Source organism: Oncorhynchus nerka, linkage group LG7 (assembly GCF_034236695.1).
Source record: "Oncorhynchus nerka isolate Pitt River linkage group LG7, Oner_Uvic_2.0, whole genome shotgun sequence".
NCBI classification, from domain to species: domain Eukaryota; kingdom Metazoa; phylum Chordata; class Actinopteri; order Salmoniformes; family Salmonidae; genus Oncorhynchus; species Oncorhynchus nerka.
This window is the reverse complement of record NC_088402.1, coordinates 84,293,461-84,316,180: the sequence shown is the minus strand read 5'-3', so window position 1 is coordinate 84,316,180 and position 22,720 is coordinate 84,293,461. Positions and strand designations below refer to the sequence as shown.

Genomic DNA, 22,720 nt, shown 5'->3' with positions numbered 1-22,720 from the left:
GACTACTGATATGTCATCTAACTGACTGACTACTGATATGTCAGCTAACTGACTGACTACTGATATGTTATCTAACTGACTGACTACTGATATGTTGTTGACTACTGATATGTTACTAACTGACTGACTACTGATATGTTATCTAACTGACTGACTACTGATATGTTAGCTAACTGACTGACTACTGATATGTTATCTAACTGACTGACTACTGATATGTTATCTAACTGACTGACTACTGATATGTTATCTAACTGACTGACTACTGAGATGTCATCTAACTGACTGACTACTGAGATGTCATCTAACTGACTGACTACTGAGATGTCATCTAACTGACTGACTACTGAGATGTCTTCTAACTGACTGACTACTGAGATGTCAGCTAACTGACTGACTACTGAGATGTCAGCTAACTGACTGACTACTGATATGTTATCTAACTGACTGACTACTGATATGTACAGCTAACTGACTGACTACTGACATGTTACCCAACTGACTGACTACTGATGTCAGCTAACTGACTGACTACTGATGTCAGCTAACTGACTGACTACTGATGTTATCACTGACTAACAGCTAACTGCTGACTACTGATATGTTATCTAACTGACTGACTACTGAGATGTTATCTAACTAACTGACTACTGAGATGTCATCTAACTGACTGACTACTGAGATGTCTTCTAACTGACTGACTACTGAGATGTCTTCTAACTGACTGACTACTGAGATGTCTTCTAACTGACTGACTACTGACATGTTACCCAACTGACTGACTACTGATGTCAGCTAACTGACTGACTACTGATGTCAGCTAACTGACTGACTACTGATGTCAGCTAACTGACGACTACTGATATGTTATCTAACTGACTGACTACTGAGATGTTATCTAACTAACTGACTACTGAGATGTCATCTAACTGACTGACTACTGAGATGTCTTCTAACTGACTGACTACTGAGATGTCTTCTAACTGACTGACTACTGATATGTCATCTAACTGACTGACTACTGATATGTCATCTAACTGACTGACTACTGATATGTTACCCAACTGACTGACTACTGACATGTTACCCAACTACTGATATGTCAGCTAACTGACTGACTACTGACATGTCATCTAACTGACTGACTACTGACATGTCATCTAACTGACTGACTACTGACATGTCAGCTAACTGACTGACTACTGACATGTCAGCTAACTGACTGACTACTGACATGTCAGCTAACTGACGGACTACTGACATGTCAGCTAACTGACTGACTACTGATGTCAGCTAACTGACTGACTACTGATGTCAGCTAACTGACGACTACTGATATGTTAGCTAACTGACTGACTACTGATATGTTATCTAACTGACTGACTACTGATATGTTAGCTAACTGACTGACTACTGATATGTTATCTAACTGACTGACTACTGATATGTCAGCTAACTGACTGACTACTGATATGTTATCTAACTGACTGACTACTGATATGTTATCTAACTGACTGACTACTGATATGTTAGCTAACTGACTGACTACTGATATGTTATCTAACTGACTGACTACTGATATGTTAGCTAACTGACTGACTACTGATATGACTGACTGATGATATGTTATCTAACTGACTGACTACTGATATGTCATCTAACTGACTGACTACTGAGATGTCATCTAACTGAGATGTCATCTAACTGACTGACTACTGAGATGTCATCTAACTGACTGACTACTGAGATGTCATCTAACTGACTGACTACTGAGATGTCAGCTAACTGACTGACTACTGAGATGTCAGCTAACTGACTGACTACTGATATGTTATCTAACTGACGACTACTGATATGTCATCTAACTGACTGACTACTGATATGTTATCTAACTGACTGACTACTGATATGTTATCTAACTGACTGACTACTGATATGTTATCTAACTGACTGACTACTGATATGTTATCTAACTGACTGACTACTGAGATGTCAGCTAACTGACGACTACTGATATGTTAGCTAACTGACTGACTACTGATATGTTATCTAACTGACTGACTACTGATATGTTAGCTAACTGACTGACTACTGATATGTTATCTAACTGACTGACTACTGATATGTCAGCTAACTGACTGACTACTGATATGTTATCTAACTGACTGACTACTGATATGTTATCTAACTGACTGACTACTGATATGTTATCTAACTGACTGACTACTGATATGTTAGCTAACTGACTGACTACTGATATGTTATCTAACTGACTGACTACTGATATGTTATCTAACTGACTGACTACTGATATGTTATCTAACTGACTGACTACTGAGATGTCATCTAACTGACTGACTACTGAGATGTCATCTAACTGACTGACTACTGAGATGTCATCTAACTGACTGACTACTGAGATGTCTTCTAACTGACTGACTACTGAGATGTCAGCTAACTGACTGACTACTGAGATGTCAGCTAACTGACTGACTACTGATATGTTATCTAACTGACTGACTACTGATATGTCAGCTAACTGACTGACTACTGACATGTTACCCAACTGACTGACTACTGATGTCAGCTAACTGACTGACTACTGATGTCAGCTAACTGACTGACTACTGATGTCAGCTAACTGACGACTACTGATATGTTATCTAACTGACTGACTACTGAGATGTTATCTAACTAACTGACTACTGAGATGTCATCTAACTGACTGACTACTGAGATGTCTTCTAACTGACTGACTACTGAGATGTCTTCTAACTGACTGACTACTGAGATGTCTTCTAACTGACTGACTACTGACATGTTACCCAACTGACTGACTACTGACATGTTACCCAACTGACTGACTTCTGATGTCAGCTAACTGACTGACTACTGATGTCAGCTAACTGACGACTACTGATATGTCAGCTAACTGACGACTACTGATATGTTATCTAACTGACTGACTACTGAGATGTCATCTAACTGACTGACTACTGAGATGTCATCTAACTGACTGACTACTGAGATGTCATCTAACTGACTGACTACTGATATGTCATCTAACTGACTGACTACTGATATGTTACCCAACTGACTGACTACTGACATGTTACCCAACTACTGATATGTCAGCTAACTGACTGACTACTGATATGTCATCTAACTGACTGACTACTGATATGTTATCTAACTGACTGACTACTGATATGTTATCTAACTGACTGACTACTGATATGTCAGCTAACTGACTACTGAACTGATGACTACTGATAGTTATCTAACTGACTGACTACTGATATGTTATCTAACTGACTGACTACTGATATGTTATCTACTGACTGACTACTGACTACTGACTACTGAGATGTTAGCTACTACTGACTGACTACTGATATGTACTGAGATCTAACTGACTGACTACTGAGATGTCAGCTAACTGACTGACTACTGATATGTTATCTAACTGACTACTGATATGTGACTGACTACTGATATGTCATCTAACTGACTGACTATTGAGATGTGACTACTGACTACTGAGATGTCAGCTAACTGACTGACTACTGATATGTTATCTAACTGACTGACTACTGATATGTCAGCTAATGACTGACTACTGATATGTCACTACTGACTACTGATATGTTATCTAACTGACTGACTACTGATATGTCATCTAACTGACTGACTACTGATATGTCATCTAACTGACGACTACTGATATGTTATCTAACTGACTGACTATTGATATGTTATCTAACTGACTGACTACTGATATGTTATCTAACTGACTGACTACTGATATGTCAGCTAACTGACTGACTACTGATATGTTATCTAACTGACGACTACTGATATGTCAGCTAACTGACGACTACTGATATGTTATCTAACTGACTGACTACTGATGTTATCTAACTGACTGACTACTGACATGTTATCTAATTGACTGACTACTGATATGTCATCTAACTGACGACTACTGATATGTCATCTAACTGACGACTACTGATATGTCATCTAACTGACTGACTACTGATATGTTATCTAACTGACTGACTACTGATATGTTATCTAACTGACTGACTACTGATATGTTATCTAACTGACTGACTACTGATATGTTATCTAACTGACTACTAACTGACGACTACTGATATGTTAGCTAACTGACTGACTACTGATATGTTATCTAACTGACTGACTACTGATATGTTAGCTAACTGACTGACTACTGATATGTTATCTAACTGACTGACTACTGATATGTCAGCTAACTGACTGACTACTGATATGTTATCTAACTGACTGACTACTGATATGTTATCTAACTGACTGACTACTGATATGTTAGCTAACTGACTGACTACTGATATGTTATCTAACTGACTGACTACTGATATGTTAGCTAACTGACTGACTACTGATATGTTATCTAACTGACTGACTACTGATATGTTATCTAACTGACTGACTACTGATATGTCATCTAACTGACTACTACTGAGATGTCATCTAACTGACTGACTACTGAGATGTCATCTAACTGATGACTACTGAGATGTCATCTAACTGACTGACTACTGAGATGTCATCTTTGACTGACTACTGAGATGTCAGCTAACTGACTGACTACTGAGATGTCATCTAACTGACTGACTACTGATATGTCATCTAACTGACGACTACTGATATGTCAGCTAACTGACTGACTACTGATATGTTATCTAACTGACTGACTACTGATATGTTATCTAACTGACTGACTACTGATATGTTATCTAACTGACTGACTACTGATATGTTATCTAACTGACTACTTATAGCTAACTGACTGACTACTGAGATGTCATCTAACTGACTGACTACTGATATGTTATCTAACTGACTGACTACTGATATGTTATCTAACTGACTGACTACTGATATGTTATCTAACTGACTGACTACTGATATGTTATCTAACTGACTGACTACTGATATGTTATCTAACTGACTGACTACTGATATGTTATCTAACTGACTGACTACTGATATGTTATCTAACTGACTGACTACTGATATGTTAGCTAACTGACTGACTACTGATATGTTATCTAACTGACTGACTACTGATATGTTATCTAACTGACTGACTACTGATATGTTATCTAACTGACTGACTACTGATATGTTATCTAACTGACTGACTACTGATATGTCAGCTAACTGACTGACTACTGATATGTCATCTAACTGACTGACTACTGAGTCTTCTAACTGACTCTACTGAGATGTCATCTAACTGACTGACTACTGAGATGTCATCTAACTGACTGACTACTGAGATGTCATCTAACTGACTGACTACTGATATGTCAGCTAACTGACTGACTACTGATATGTCAGCTAACTGACTGACTACTGATATGTTATCTAACTGACTGACTACTGATATGTCAACTAACTGACGACTACTGATATGTCAGCTAACTGACGACTACTGATATGTTATCTAACTGACTGACTACTGAGATGTCATCTAACTGACTGACTACTGATATGACTAACTGATACTGATATTATCTAACTGACTGACTACTGATATGTTATCTAACTGACTGACTACTGATATGTTGCTAACTGATGACTGTTATCTAACTGACTGGCTACTGATATGTTATCTTGACTACTGATATGTCATCTAACTGACTGACTACTGATATGTTATCTAACTGACTGACTACTGATATGATATTCAGCTAACTGACTGACTACTGATATGTTATCTAACTGACTGACTACTGATATGTCAGCTAACTGACTGACTACTGATATGTCATCTAATGTTATCTAACTGACTGATATGACTACTGACTGATGTTATCTAACTGACTGACTACTGATATGTTATCTAACTGACTGACTACTGATATGTTATCTAACTGACTGACTACTGATATGTCATCTAACTGACTGACTACTGATATGTTATCTAACTGACTGACTACTGATATGTCATCTAACTGACTGACTACTGATATGTCATCTAACTGACTGACTACTGAGATGTCATCTAACTGACTGACTACTGAGATGTCATCTAACTGACTGACTGACTGAGATGTCAGCTAACTGACTGACTACTGATGTCAGCTAACTGACTGATGACTACTGACTGATGTTATCTAACTGACTACTGATGACTACTGATACTGATATGGTATCTAACTGACTGACTACTGATATGTCATCTAACTGACTGACTACTGAGATGTCATCTAACTGACTGACTACTGAGATGTCATCTAACTGACTGACTACTGAGATGTCATCTAACTGACTGACTACTGAGATGTCATCTAACTGACTGACTATTGAGATGTCAGCTAACTGACTGACTACTGAGATGTCAGCTAACTGACTGACTACTGATATGTTATCTAACTGACTGACTGACTGACTACTGATATGTTATCTAACTGACTGACTACTGAGATGTCATCTAACTGACTGACTACTGAGATGTCATCTAACTGACTGACTACTGAGATGTCATCTAACTGACTGACTACTGATATGTTATCTAACTGACTGACTACTGATATGTTATCTAACTGACTGACTACTGATATGTTATCTAACTGACTGACTACTGATATGTTAGCTAACTGACTGACTACTGATATGTCAGCTGAACTGATATGTTATCTAACTGACTACTGATATGTCATCTAACTGACTGACTACTGATATGTTATCTAACTGACTACTACTGACTACTGACTATGTTATCTAACTGACTGACTACTGATATGTTATCTAACTGACTGACTACTGATATGTCATCTAACTGACTGACTACTGATATGACTGACTACTGATATGTTATCTAACTGACTGACTACTGATATGTTATCTAACTGACTGACTACTGATATGTTATCTAACTGACTGACTACTGATATGTTATCTAACTGACTGACTACTGATATGTTATCTAACTGATATGACTAACTGATATGTTATCTAACTGACTGACTACTGATATGTTATCTAACTGATATGACTGACTACTGATATGTTAGCTAACTGACTGACTACTGATATGTTATCTAACTGACTGACTACTGATATGTTATCTAACTGACTGACTACTGATATGTTATCTAACTGACTGACTACTGAGATGTCATCTAACTGACTGACTACTGAGATGTCATCTAACTGACTGACTACTGATATGTCATCTAACTGACTGACTACTGAGATGTCTGATATCTAACTGACTGACTACTGAGATGTCAGTTATCTAACTGACTGACTACTGAGATGTCAGCTAACTGACTGACTGATATGATCTAACTGATATGTTATCTAACTGACGACTACTGATATGTCATCTAACTGACTGACTACTGATATGTTATCTAACTGACTGACTACTGATATGTTATCTAACTGACTGACTACTGATATGTTATCTAACTGACTGACTACTGATATGTTATCTAACTGACTGACTACTGAGATGTTATCTAACTGACTGACTACTGATATGTTAACTGACTAACTGACTGACTACTGATATGTTATCTAACTGACTGACTACTGATATGTTAGCTAACTGACTGACTACTGATATGTTATCTAACTGACTGACTACTGATATGATATGTTATCTAACTGACTGACTACTGATATGTTATCTAACTGACTGACTACTGATATGTTATCTAACTGACTGACTACTGATATGTCATCTACTGACTGACTACTGAGATGACTGACTACTGATATGATTCATCTAACTGACTGACTACTGATATGATTCAACTGCTAACTGACTGACTACTGATATGTTATCTAACTGACTATGACTACTGATATGATATTCATCTAACTGACTGACTACTGATATGTTATCTAACTGACTGACTACTGATATGTTATCTAACTGACTGACTACTGAGATGTCATCTAACTGACTGACTACTGAGATGTCATCTAACTGACTGACTACTGACTGATGTCTGAGATGTCTAACTGACTGACTACTGAGATGTCACTGCTAACTGACTGACTACTGATATGAGATGTCTGATATGTCATCTAACTGACTGACTACTGATATGTTATCTAACTGACTGACTACTGATATGTCAGCTAACTGACTGACTGACTGACATGTTACCCTAAACTGACTGACTACTGATGTCAGTTATCTAACTGACTGACTACTGATGTCAGCTAACTGACTGACTACTGATATGTTACTAACTGATGACTACAGCTAACTGACTGACTACTGATATGTTATCTAACTGACTGACTACTGACTGACTGACTACTGATATGGTATCTAACTGACTGACTACTGAGATGTCATCTAACTGACTGACTACTGAGATGTCATCTAACTGACTGACTACTGAGATGTCATCTAACTGACTGACTACTGAGATGTCATCTAACTGACTGACTACTGAGATGTCTTCTAACTGACTGACTACTGATATGTGTGTTATCTAACTGACTACTGATATGTCACTCTAACTGACTGACTACTGAGATGTCATCTAACTGACTGACTACTGATATGTCATCTAACTGACTACTGACTGATATGTCAGCTAACTGACTACTGATATGTCATCTAACTGACTGACTACTGATATGACTGATGTACTGAGATGTCATCTAACTGACTGACTACTGAGATGTCTCTCTAACTGATATGTCATCTAACTGACTGACTACTGATATGTCATCTAACTGACTGACTACTGATATGTATCTAATGACTGACTACTGATATGACTGACTACTGATATGTTATCTAACTGACTGACTACTGATATGTTATCTAACTGACTGACTACTGATATGTCAGCTAACTGACTGACTACTGATATGTCAGCTAACTGACTGACTACTGATATGTTATCTAACTGACTGACTACTGATATGTCATCTAACTGACTGACTACTGATATGTCATCTAACTGACGACTACTGATATGTTATCTAACTGACTGACTACTGATATGTTATCTAACTGACTGACTACTGATATGTTATCTAACTGACTGACTACTGATATGTTAGCTAACTGACTGACTACTGATATGTTATCTAACTGACTGACTACTGATATGTCAGCTAACTGACTGACTACTGATATGTTATCTAACTGACTGACTACTGATATGTCATCTAACTGACTGACTACTGATATGTCATCTAACTGACGACTACTGATATGTCAGCTAACTGACGACTACTGATATGTTATCTAACTGACTGACTACTGATATGTTATCTAACTGACTGACTACTGATATGTTATCTAACTGACTGACTACTGATATGTTATCTAACTGACTGACTACTGATATGTTATCTAACTGACTGACTACTGAGATGTCAGCTAACTGACGACTACTGATATGTTAGCTAACTGACTGACTACTGATATGTTATCTAACTGACTGACTACTGATATGTTATCTAACTGACTGTACTCTTGATGACCCACCTGAGTCTCCTCTCCTTCTCCTTGGCCCTCTCGGCCATGAGCACACGGCCCTTGGGAACCAGCTCCATGTTCTCCAGCAACTCCCCCAGGCGGCCCTCGATGTTGGTCAGCATCTGTAGCGTGGTCAGGTTGGCCCCACTCTCCCCCGCATAGCTCCTGTACACCTCTGCCACCTTCCTGCCCAGGGCCTCCAGCATCACATCCTGTACAAAGGGATAATGGAAGTCAGTCAGTGTAAGAGCCATTTGAGGGTGATCAAGTTCAACTTCACTGCTTCACACTCCTACCATACCTCATTTTCTCTATATTAGGTCTGTATGGTGACTTTGCCCAAGTAGAGTTCACTCTGTGTACTGTATGTGTGTATACATATGAATGCAAGCAGTTGTGTGTGCTGTTTGTTTGTCTGTCTGTCTGTGAACAGTTCATGTATACCTGGTCCTCTGCCTTGTATTTCCCAAAGGAGAAGAGTCGCGATTTGAGCTCCAGCTCAGCAGCAGTGTCCTTCTCTCTCTGGATGGCATGGGTAATTATGTCAATCTGCTGGGTCAGCTGCTCTGTCTCCTGGTCCCTGGATACACACACAATGTTTAAAATGACAAATTTTGAATGCTTTGCATTCATGCATTCTTGACAGTATGCTCCTTCAGGTGTTCTTTGAAGATCGTTCTTGTATAAACAGGAGAATGCACAGTATTTTTAATCAACGCCAACAGATTATTCTACTCCGAGGTAATGGCAGTTTGAATACAGGTAGTTCAATCACTATCGCCACTACAATGGTTCTTCCTTCAAAAGTTTTGGCGTACTGCAGCACAGCTTGCGAGGTGCCACAGAATGATATGGCACGTTATACGTTGTTTCAGACATTGTTGCCAGAATGATGCAATTTACCACAATCTGACACCATCTACCACAAACGATCGCGGCATAAGATCCTAAATTTGAAAGGAAGGACCACTGTATGTAGATGTGAGGACATAAAGTCGCTGGGCTCTCTAACATCTTGTTGCGAGTGTTGTCCAAAGTGTGTTTGAACTCCTCCATGGTCTCCTCTGTCTCTCTGGAGTTCTGGATCAGAGTCAGGTTCTGCTTCTCCAGGTCTGTCAGCAGGTCCAACAGCTGCTGAGGGTCAGTGAAGAACAGCTCCGGCTCCTGTGGGGTAATACATACACACAGTGAACCTTTACTTAGGTCAACGTTAAGGCTACTTTGACACCAGGTGAATGATATAGCATAAAACGTATCTGACCTCATATTCAGGCAGTTTGCTCTCATCCACCGGTACTGTAACCTCCTTCCTAAAACACAACCAAAATGTTTTATTTATTTTTATTTGATTTCACCTTTTATTTAACCAGGTAGGCTAGTTGAGAACAAGTTCTCATTTACAACTGCGACCTGGCCAAGATAAAGCAAAGCGGTGTGACACAAACAACAACAGAGTTACACATGGAATTAACAAACATACAGTCAATAATACAGTAGAGTAAGTCTATATACAGTGTGTGCAAATGAGGTAGGATAAGGGGGTTGAGGCAATAAATAGGCCATAGTGGCGAAATTATTACAGTATGGCAAATTAAACACTGGGGTGATAGATGTGCAGAATATGAGTGTGAAAGTAGAGATACTGGGGTGCAAAGGAGCAAAATAAATAACAATATGGTGATGAGGTAGTTGGATGGGCTATTTACAGATGGGTTATTTACAGATGGGCTATGTACAGGTGCAGTGATCTGTGAGCTACTCTGACAGCTGGTGCTTAAAGCTAGTGAGGGAGATATAAGTCTCCAGCTTCAGTGATTTTTGCAGTTCGTTCATTAGCAGCAGAGAACTGGAAGGAAAGGCGGCTGAAGGAGGAATTGGCTTTGGGGGTGACCAGTGAAATATACCTGCTGGAGCGCATGCTGCGGGTGGGTGCTGCTATGGTGACCAGTGAGCTGAGATAAGGCGGGGCTTTACCTAGCAACAACTTATAGATGACCTGGAGCCAGTGGGTTTGCCGACGGATATGAAGCGAGTGCCAGCCAACGAGAGCATACAGGTCGCAGTGGTGGGTAGTATATGGGGCTTTGGTGACAAAACGGATGCCACTGTGATAGACTGCATCCAATTTGCTGAGAGTGTTGGAGGCTATTTTGTAAATGACATCGCCGAAGTCGAGGATCTGCAGGATAGTCAGTTTTACGAGGTTATGTTTGGCAGCATGAGTGAAGGATGCTTTGTTGCGAAATAGGAAGCCGATTCTACATTTAATTTTGGATTGGAGATGCTTAATGTGAGTCTGGAAGGAGAGTTTACAGTCTAACTAATTCTAAGTCACAACCGTCCAGAGTAGTGATGCTGGATGGGTGGTTAGGTGTGGGCAGCGATCGGTTGAAGAGCATGCATTTAGTTTTGCTTGCATTTAAGAGCAGTTGGAGGCCACGGAAGGAGAGTTGTATGGCATTGAAGCTTGTCTGGAGGTTAGTTAACACAGTGTCCAAAGAAGGGCCAGAAGTATACAGAATGGTGTCGTCTGCGTAGAGGTGGATCAGAGAATCACCAGCAGCAAGAGCGACATCATTGATGTATACAGAGAAAAGAGTCGGCCTGAGAATTGAACCTTGTGGCACCACCATAGACTGCCAGAGGGCCGCACAACATGCCCTCTGATTTGACACACTGAACTCTGTCAGAGGAGTAGTTGGTGAACCAGGTGAGGCAGTCATTTGAGAAACCAAGGCTGTTGAGTCTGCCAATAAGAATGTGGTGATTGACAGAGTCGAAAGCCTTGGCCAGGTCGATGAATACAGCTGTACAGTACTGTCTTTTATCAATGGCGGTTATGATGTCGTTTAGGACCTTGAGCGTGGCTGAGGTGCATCCATGACCAGCTCGGAAACCAGATTGCATAGCGGAGAAGGTACTGTGGGATTCGAAATGGTCGGTGATCTGTTTGTTAACTTGGCTTTCAAAGACCTTAGAATGGCAGGGTAGGAAATATATAGGTCTGTAGCAGGGCAGCTAGCGGGCCGGGGATAGCAAGTTAGCAGAAGGGCCTTTGAGGGACGTTGCGACGGAAGAAAGTCTGTTGTGACCCCCTCGTGCTGTGACGTCGGCAGACGGATCAATAGGGCTCCGTGTGGTAAACCAGGCCAATTGGCAAAATAGATATAGTGGCCAAAGAATTTGTCCGTTGGACCTCTTAAGCGAACAGTCCGATGTGCTCTAGACAGCTAGCGGGCTAGCCGGGAGATGCGCCTAGCAGATGGGCCTAGCAATGGTTAACTGACTACAAGCTAGTAGCCAGTTAGCTGGCTAACTTTTGATGGGGGTTCCGGTTCTTAAGTATAAAACAAATAGCAGATCCCTACCACATTGGGTGAGGCGGGTTGCAGGAGAATATATTCAGTCCGTAGATGGAAAGTGATATTAAAATATATACGAAATATATATGAAAAAAAACAAGGAAAAATTATTTTTACACGGGACAAGACAAAACACACGTCCGACTGCTATGCCATCTTGGTTAGAGACATAAGGACATAGGCATCAGTGGAGGCTGCTGAGGGGAGGACGGCTCATAATAATGGCTGTAACAGGGTTAATGGAATGGCATCAAACCATGTGTTTGATGTACATTCCACCTATTCCGCTCCAGCCATTACCATGAGCCCGTCCTCCCCAATTAAGGTGCTACCAACCTCGTGACAGGGATACAGTTATCAAATCAAATCAAATTGTATTTGTCAGATACAGTTAAACGATGCAACAGAGACATCTCAACAACACTCTTGAACAGGGCTCTCCAACCCTGTCCCTGGAGAGCTACCGCCCAGTAGGTTCAGTCCAACCCTGTTCCTGGAGAGCTACCGCCCAGTAGGTTCAGTCCAACCCTGTTTCTGGAGAGCTACTGTCCTGTAGGTTCAGTCCAACCCTGTTCCTGGAGAGCTACCGCCCAGTAGGTTCAGTCCAACCCTGTTCCTGGAGAGCTACCGCCCAGTAGGTTCAGTCCAACCCTGTTCCTGGAGAGCTACCGCCCAGTAGGTTCAGTCCAACCCTGTTCCTGGAGAGCTACCGCCCAGTAGGTTCAGTCCAACCCTGTTCCTGGAGAGCTACCGCCCAGTAGGTTCAGTCCAACCCTGTTCCTGGAGAGCTACCGCCCAGTAGGTTCAGTCCAACCCTGTTTCTGGAGAGCTACTGTCCTGTAGGTTTTCACTCCAACCCTAATCTAGCGCACCTGATTCTAATAATTAGCTGGTTGACAAGCTGAATCAGGTTCGTTACAACTGGGGTTGTAGGGAACAGGGGGATATCTCTCCAGGAACAAGGTTGGCGAGCCCTGCTCTGGAGTAATGTACTGGGGCTCCACTCACGGCTTGATGCTCTCTCTGGTTCCCATCATACTCTGTCTCTGGGGAGTCCTGGGGTCACATACAGGAGGCAGGTCCCTGGCCATACTCTCTTTACCTGAACAGAGAGAACGTAGATCTCTAATGAACCAGACCCATAATCACAGTCTGTCAAATGTGACTGGTGTGATATGATGTGACAACTACTGTAATTGACATACGTCTGCCGGGTTTGGCTGGCCCGGCTAGCTGAGCCTCCCTCTCCTTGATGGCAGCTTTGATCTTGTCCACCATGGCCCTGCGAGCCTGCTGTCTCTCCTGCCACTCTGTAGGGGACAGCTTCAGCAGGAAGCCATTGTACAGGGTGTACTCCTTCAGGATCTCCTCGTTCTTGGAGATGTCACTGTGGACACATATGAACATGTGCCATCATGCTCAATTGCATGTACGCAATAACATTTGTAAAGCTTACACCCACCACAAACATTGGCACACATCCAGAAGCCATCACACAAAGTATGTCAACTTATGCAGAACTCATGCACAGTACATAGTAAAAGAAAGCACCTTTACTGTCTGCCATAGTACCTTTTTACTGCCACCATTTTGCCTGAGATCCTCTTGATCTCTGCAACCTTCTCCAGTTTGGCTTTGGTCTCGTGTTCAGCACTACAACAGTCAACACGAATGATGATTTAAAGGAAGCACATGGAGGGAAATACAGTCTTCTTGTTGGTTCAGTTATTCAAAAGATATCTTATTGTTATTATTCATAATAATCATTATACCCATAAAACAAACACTGTAAAATCACACAATATGAAAACGGTTTTGTAGAGACAGTGGACTGTAGTCTGGTACATTTTGATTGCCTCCACTGAGTTCTTGTCATTCTCCTCGAGGAACTCGTCAAACATGGCCGTGTCCTCGTCCAGAAATGTCTCCGCCTGCTGCAGCCTGTTCTCTTCCTTGGTGGCCACCTCAGCCAGCTTGTGAATCACCTCCCTCTTCACAGCCAGGGAGTACTGGGGAGAAAGGGTTAAAGGTCAGTGACCACAGGAAGGAAGGAGAGGAGAGACTTTGCGTTCAAAACAGAGAACAGGTCCAAGTAAGAACGGAGACGGAGAGTGTTTATTGTTTTGTTGGTATAGCAATGGAAAGACACAACAGGAAAGGTGTAACGGCTCTTCTCTTCGTCTGATGATGAGGAATAGGAATCATGGGACCAACACGCAGCGTGGTAAGTGTTCATAGTAAATTTAATTAAATAAACTGAACACTGAATGACCAAAAAACAACAAAGAGAGTGAACGACACGAAACAGTCCTGTAAGGTGAAAAAACAGGAAACAAACACCCACGAAACAGGTGGAAAAAGGCTACCTAAGTATGATTCTCAATCAGAGGCAACTAACGACACCTGCCTCTGATTGAGAACCATACCAGGCTAAATGCAAAAACACAACATAGAAAACGGAACATAGACAACTAACTTACGCCCTGACCAACCAATTTACGCCCTGACCCACCCAACTTACGCCCTGACCATACTAAAACAAAGACATAACAAAGGAACTAAGGTCAGAACGTGACAAAAGGTCACATTTGAAGAGATGATTTGCGTCTTCTCCATGCTGTGATATGCTAATACTGTACATGTAATAAGTTAAAGAGCTGCCTCTCCCTTGAGGCAAACAGACTCCTCAGTGAAGGAAGTGACTGGAGTTTTGTACAGTCTGGAGAGTGAGTAATCTCAGGAAATGTAAATGTCTGCGGCTCTGGGACTTAAGAGGGTGAAATGTGATGCCAGGGGACCTATTAGAGATGCAGCTTGAGACCTGGGGATTGATGCCTTTCAAGTAAGCTACTGCCTCAAAGTGTTTTCATGTTCACGTAGCTATTTACTTTCACTGAAATGGTTAGGACTGGACAACAACAAGCATATCCTGATGTAATTGTGCCCTTTTTCCTTATTTTGTTTTTTTACATCTTTTTATGAGGCTGTGGAAAGAATTAAGGGACGAAAATGTGTGTTTTTAAAGGAACAATGCAGGTTTTGTCAGAGCTTGGGTAATAGGTCAGACAAGCTTAGCTCAGGGAAACTTTGGGCAAATATAAACGGAGCCTTCAAGCAAAAAGGAGACGCACACGAAGCTGAACCAAGCCATGCGCTGTGTTACCAATAACAGCAATCGCGCCTTTCTGTTTTTCCACTTACCTCATCTCTGAACTGATTTACGTATAAAACAGCTTTTGTTGTTGTTATTAACTCTGAAGCTCAGAAGCCTGGTTTGAATGATTAGAAAATATATACTCCAGTGGTGAAAACAACAATGCCATGTTAACTTCTGGAAGTGCATTGATATGTCTTTTGGGTTTTGTGAGTGTGAGACAGTAATCATTCATAACTGGACAGTGGTTGGTTTGGTGTACTAAACATTATGTAATTTCTTACCTCAATAAGAAACATCTCTCTCTTCTTAGTGATGTACTCACTAATATTCTCCCTGTCATTCGAGTCTGATGAGGGAACAAACTCTCATTGATTACTGCCTGTTCTTTTAGCAAACTTTTATGCTAACTCAAATACTTTAACGCTAACTCAAATACTTTAATGCTAACACAAATACTTTTATGCTAACTCAAATACTTTAACGCTAACTCAAATACTTTTATGCTAACTCAAATACTTTAATGCTAACTCAAATACTTTAATGCTAACACAAATGCTTTTATGCTAACTCAAATACTTTAATGCTAACTCAAATACTTTAATGCTAACTCAAATACTTTAATGCTAACTCAAATACTTTAACGCTAACTCAAATACTTTTATGCTAACTCAAATACTTTAATGCTAACTCAAATACTTTAATGCTAACACAAATGCTTTTATGCTAACTCAAATACTTTAATGCTAACTCAAATGCTTTTATGCTAACACAAATGCTTTAATGCTAACTCAAATGCTTTTATGCAAACTCAAATACTTTGAGGCAAAGACAGGAGATTGAATACATATGAAATCCCTTTGACTTTAGATACCGGACCGTCTTTGTTCTCTTCTCTAAATGGTTAGGGTTAGAATTAGGAGAGCAGGTCCAATATGAGAGGACATGTTCTCTCTGGAGCATCATCACTACAGTAACACAAAACACTTTTTGTCTTGGAAAATAACAATAGCTAAGTAATCCTGATGAGTGAGGAAACGTATCAATTAAAGAGAAATTTGCAGAAAGGCAGAATGGAAGTGGAGAAAGTCAGAGTTGCACATCCATTATGATATTCTGAGAGAGCAACTTGGCATATATAAGGCAATTAGAAATGCCAGGCGGGCTTAGTTAAAGTGGTAAATGATCTTAGAGCCAACACAGATGCCAAACAGCTCTCTGTCCTTGTACTCTTGGATTTAAGTGCTGCATTCGACACTGTTAATCATGATGTCCTTCTGAAAAGACTGGAGAGGTGGGTGTGCCTCTCTGCTCGAGTTCTAAATTGGTTTAGGACCTATTTAACCTGTCAAGAGTTTTTTGTCATACTTCCTGAACACAATTCCGAGAAAATATATATCACGTGGCGTTCCACAAGGTTCGATTTTGGGTACTGGTCAGTTTATTCTGTATATGTTAGCCCTTGGCAGCGTTATCAGAAAGCATAGCATTGATTTTCATTGTTACGCAGACTATACACAACTTTACATTTGTGTCACCAGAGGATTTTAGTTCCACAGATAAATTGTATTATAAACTGTATTAGTGATTTAAATACTTGGATGGCTCACAACTTCCTCCAGCTAAATCAAGACAAGACCAGGGTATTTATTGTTGGAGCCAAAGCACAGAGAGAGAATTTGGCTTCACATTTTACTTCACTGGCAATAAAGATAAAACACCAGGTAAAAAACCTAGGTGTCATTTTAGATTCTGAACTCAATTTTGAAATCACACATTAGGAATGTGACCAAACTAGCTTTTTACCACCTGAGAAACATTGCAAATGTGTGTCCGTTTCTCTCTCAGATTGATACAGAGAGACTCATCAATGCTTTTATTACAAGCAGGCTTGACTACTGTAATGGTCTCATGTCTGGTCTACTCAAGAAAGCCATTGGTCAACTGCAAAACATACAGAATGCTGCAGCACGGGTACTGACCAAGACCAGATGGAGAGCACACATTAAACCAGTTTTAAGATCTCTGCACTGGCTGCCAGTGAGTTTTAGAATTAGTTTTAAGATTCTTCTTTTGGTTTTTAAATCAATCCATGATTGTGCTCCCCAAAGCATGTCAGACATGCTTTTGAGTTATGTACCTAGTAGGTTCCTCGGGTCCTCTGGCATTGACCTTTTTAACTATCCCAAAGCCTTGGACCAGGAGGCATGAAGAGACCGCCTTTAGTTATTATGCCTTCAGCCTCTGGAATAGCCTGCCAGAGAACACGAGGGGGGCCAAAACTATGGTCATATTTAAAAGAGATCTTGAAACAAACCTTTTTAGGTTTGCTTTTCCTGAGGGTGCTTTTTAATCTCTCCGTTTTTATTGTTATTCTTTTGTTTTTTTATCCTCTTCTGTTTGCTGTGTAGTAAATATTTCTGTTTTATCTTCATTGTTTTTTCCTGTGAAGCACATTGCGTTGCATTCTGAAATGTGCTGCATAAATAAAGCTTGATTTGATTTGATGATTTGATTTGGTCTTGGAAAACAACAGAGCATACATCATTTCATTATGCGTCAATAGTCAGATTCAGTAACTTGTTAAGTTATCAACTTATCCTCAATGTCTCTGGGGATAATCCTAGGCTTCCACTTAGTCATGCACTGATGTCAATTGGAGAATAAGTGAAGATTTGACTTCAGTGGAAGTTAGGATTCACCCCCCTGACCCTACAGTAAAATGACTCAGAGAAGCATCATAATATACTGGTCATCGGAGCCATGTATTCGAGAGTTAGGATTTTGAGGTCTCTGCATTATGATGTATTTATATTACCTACATTCCATGACAGCCATGTTAGCTCCCCATGGGCAATATTGACCTATAGCAGTTCACAGAATCTTCTCAATTTCAAACAATGCTATGTACAAGATTCCAAATACTGATAATGAATGGAGGAATTAAGGGAAATGCTCAAAGGTGCTAACATGGCCTCTGTTCTAAAAGTTGTCCAAACTCTCTAAATAAATGGCTCTGGTGGTCATGAAAGGCCTGACGGGCACTCACTCAGGGTGGCAGCTTTCCTCCATGCCGGATCATCCCTGAGGGTGGACACAGCCTTGCTGCAGGAGGTGGAGTACACCTCATTCTGCCCCTGCCTCAGCTCCTGCCTCAGGTTAGCCTGCTTGGCCTGTATCCTCCCAGCATAGGTGGACTTCTCATGGACCTTCAGCGTCTTCTGTCGCTGGCGCTCCTATGGTTCATCACACAAATGAGCATGGTCAAGATGGCATGTTGAAAGATGGCACTGAGGATCAGAGTTTGATCAAATATTATGGTCAGGTCCACAGTCACAGTGGAAAAGGATCACGAATGCAATGAAACCCTGATAGAGTCAAACAGAGAATGTTCAAACACTACAGACGACACAACATGACTTCTTCACCAGCTTCCTTTGTTCATTTTCCTTGTTTCTCAGGAGGAAGATGTTGTCTGCCGGGAGTTTGAAGGGATTCCACCTCGCTGTCCTCACTTCTCTCTGTCTCTCTGCATAAACATACATAAACATTTCCATACTTTACACAGCCATACTGAACACTGGTTGTTGAAAGGTAAATACCAGAGAGCTGTATCTCCATATATCTCTAGTTGTCTATAGACACTAATGCACCAGGATGTCAGGTCACCTGAGACTGGAGGCTTGGTGTCACTGCAGGAGATGAGAGGACCTGCTAGTCTGAAGGCTGTTTGTTTCTCTATAGATAGTGTGGGTTAGAGTGGGGGTTAGAATGGGGGTTACAGTGGGGGTTAGAAACAAAAATAATTGTATTTGTCACATGCGCCGATTATAATTGTTGTAGACTTTACAGTGAAATTCTTGTTAAAATAAAATAGTAACATGAGGAATTCAATAAAATACACAAGAATGGAGCTATATACAGGGAGTACCAGTACCAGATCAATGTGGAGCTATATACAGGGAGTACCAGTACCAGATCAATGTGGAGCTATACACAGGGAGTACCAGTACCAGATCAATGTGCAGAGGTACCAGGTGTTTGAGGTAGATATGTACATGAAGGCAGGGTAAAATGACTAGGCATCAGGATAGATAATAATGAGGTAGATATGTACATGAAGGCAGAGTAAAGTGACTAGGCATCAGGATAGATAATAATAAGGTATTTGAGGTAGATATGTACATGAAGGCAGGGTAAAGTGACTAGGCATCAGGATAGATAATAATAAGGTATTTGAGGTAGATATGTACATGAAGGCAGGGTAAAGTGACTCGTCATCAGGATAGATAATAAGGTATTTGAGGTAGATATGTACATGAAGGCAGGGTAAAGCCGTCCTGAGTGAGTGCCCATCAGGCCTTTCATGACCACCAGAGCCCCCCCCCTTACTAGATTTAGATGCACTATTGTAAAGTGGCTGTTCCACTGGATGTCTTAAGGTGAACGCACCAATTTGTAAGTCGCTCTGGATAAGAGCGTCTGCTAAATGACTTAAATGTAAATGTAAATGAAGGCAGAGTAAAGTGACTAGGCATTAGGATAGATAATAATAAGGTATTTGAGATAGATATGTACATGAAGGCAAAGTAAAGTGACTAGGCATCAGAATAGACAATAATAAGTTATTTGAGGTAGATATGTACATGAAGGCAGAGTAAAGTGACTACGCGTCAGGATAGATAATAATAAGGTATTTGAGGTAGATATGTACATGAAGGCAAAGTAAAGTGACTAGGCATCAGAATAGACAATAATAAGGTATTTGAGGTAGATATGTACATGAAGGCAGGGTAAAGTGACTAGGCATCAGGATAGATCATAATAAGGTATTTGAGGTAGATATGCACATGAAGGCAGAGTAAAGTGACTAGGCATCAGGATAGATAATAATGAGGTAGATATGTACATGAAGGCAGAGTAAAGTGACTAGGCATCAGGATAGATAATAATGAGGTAGATATGCACATGAAGGCAGAGTAAAGTGACTAGGCATCAGGATAGATAATAATGAGGTAGATATGTACATGAAGGCAGGGTAAAGTGACTAGGCATCAGGATAGATCATAATAAGTATTTAAGGTAGATATGTACATGAAGGCAGGGTAAATAAAGTGACTAGGCATCAGGATAGATCATAATAAGTATTTGAGGTAGATATGTACATGAAGGCAGGGTAAAGTGACTAGGCATCAGGATAGATCATAAGAAGAAGAAGAATAAAGAGTAGCAGCATGTAATGAGTCTACAAGTGTGTGTGAGTGTCTGTAAGTGAGGTTTTGGTTGATCAATAGCAGCATAGGGAATAGTGTAATTTCAGTGTTACAAAGTAGCTTACCGTTGTGCCTACCTGTTTGTGCAAACTGAAATGTAAACCATAACAAAGCTGCCACCCTCTACTGTTTGGGTAAAAAGCTCAGGGATGGGGCTGGAGAAATGTAGCCAAGTTCATAGAGATCCATGAGATCAAAATGATGGTTTTAACCATGTTTTGAAGGTAGGCCTACCATCCACAGTGTGTGTTTACAATTACATTGTTTACAAACATTGGAGTAAAACAAACTTATATTTTCGGTTCTAATGGGGTAAGACAATTGAACTGCACTATCTAGACCTCTCTTCACCCTAGAATTATATTATATTGTATTCTACAGTCATCGCGCATATTGCCTACTGTAGTGACACTGAGCGTCAGACCCAGTAGACGGCTTTCTCACTTACTATAAATTGCTGGGGGTCTGTCTTCGATGCTGTCCGGGGACTCCGCTCCCACGGTATCCTTCACAGACATCTTTTCTTGAGCATCCATGAAGAAAAATCAATTACATTGGCCAGTATGGATCCTAATCGTTCAAGTCCAATTATGCAAATATTCTACTGCTAGGCTGTCATCCTATGTTGCACAGCCTCAATTGTGGCCTTTTTCTTTAAATAGGCTCATGCAAATAATTCATTTAAAATGATAGCCTACCTTACTTTGTGAAGTTGTTGTTATAGCTATGCTCCTATAAACAATAATATATATTTGTTTTTAAGTACACTATTTAGTAAATGTCTTCATAGACTAAGGCTATCTGTAGGGTATTGATTATGACGCATCTCACCGGCGACTTGCAATATATGTAAACATTTTGATTATGGATTTGGCAATCGCCGTGACATGGCTGGAGCGTCACAATTGATCAAGATGTAGAGCTACGTGAGCTAACCCGACATCAACAGATCCGATAGATGGCAGTGAACCTGTCTGGCATAGGCCGTCTACAATGAATAAATTGGATGTTGGCTAACTATTGAATGAGAATTGGGACTAAAATCAAATGCTATCAAATGCTATTTGTCACATGCGCCGAATACAAATACAACAACCTTACTGTGAAATGCTTAGTTTACAGTGAAATGTTTACAAAGCAATCAAAAATATATACAATTTACTACATATAATATTGAGGTAAAACTTCGCAACAGCAGGATAGGATTAGCCCTAGGCGTAGGGCTACAGTGGAGAAGGAATTATAAAAATTGAGCATTCAAGAATGCAGTCGCACTTTATCGAACGTTAGGCTATAGTTCAATACATAATGGTAGTCAATAATGGTTTATTTTTTCCCATGATAATGTATTTGAATATTCACTCAAGCCATCCCTGGTATGAAATATTTACCCCAGTTTTGTGTTGCCCACAACATCGAA

At 40.4% G+C, this 22,720-nt stretch overlaps 1 protein-coding gene across 1 annotated transcript in view; it reads right to left on the bottom strand.

Moving 5' to 3' along the window:
- LOC115122294 (cilia- and flagella-associated protein 100-like) overlaps positions 1–22,720 on the bottom strand; it is a 31,661-nt gene that overhangs the window by 6,991 nt on the left and 1,950 nt on the right. Inside the window, exons 2-12 of the mRNA XM_065021098.1 lie at positions 19,077–19,263; positions 16,312–16,376; positions 14,719–14,882; positions 14,446–14,526; positions 14,079–14,260; positions 13,882–13,975; positions 13,746–13,751; positions 10,749–10,821; positions 10,524–10,714; positions 9,956–10,091; positions 9,521–9,723 (exon numbers count right to left, since the gene is read on the bottom strand). Coding sequence (XP_064877170.1) covers positions 9,521–9,723; positions 9,956–10,091; positions 10,524–10,714; positions 10,749–10,821; positions 13,746–13,751; positions 13,882–13,975; positions 14,079–14,260; positions 14,446–14,526; positions 14,719–14,882; positions 16,312–16,376; positions 19,077–19,263 — 1,382 coding nt within the window. The remainder of the gene's footprint in view (positions 1–9,520; positions 9,724–9,955; positions 10,092–10,523; positions 10,715–10,748; positions 10,822–13,745; positions 13,752–13,881; positions 13,976–14,078; positions 14,261–14,445; positions 14,527–14,718; positions 14,883–16,311; positions 16,377–19,076; positions 19,264–22,720) is intronic.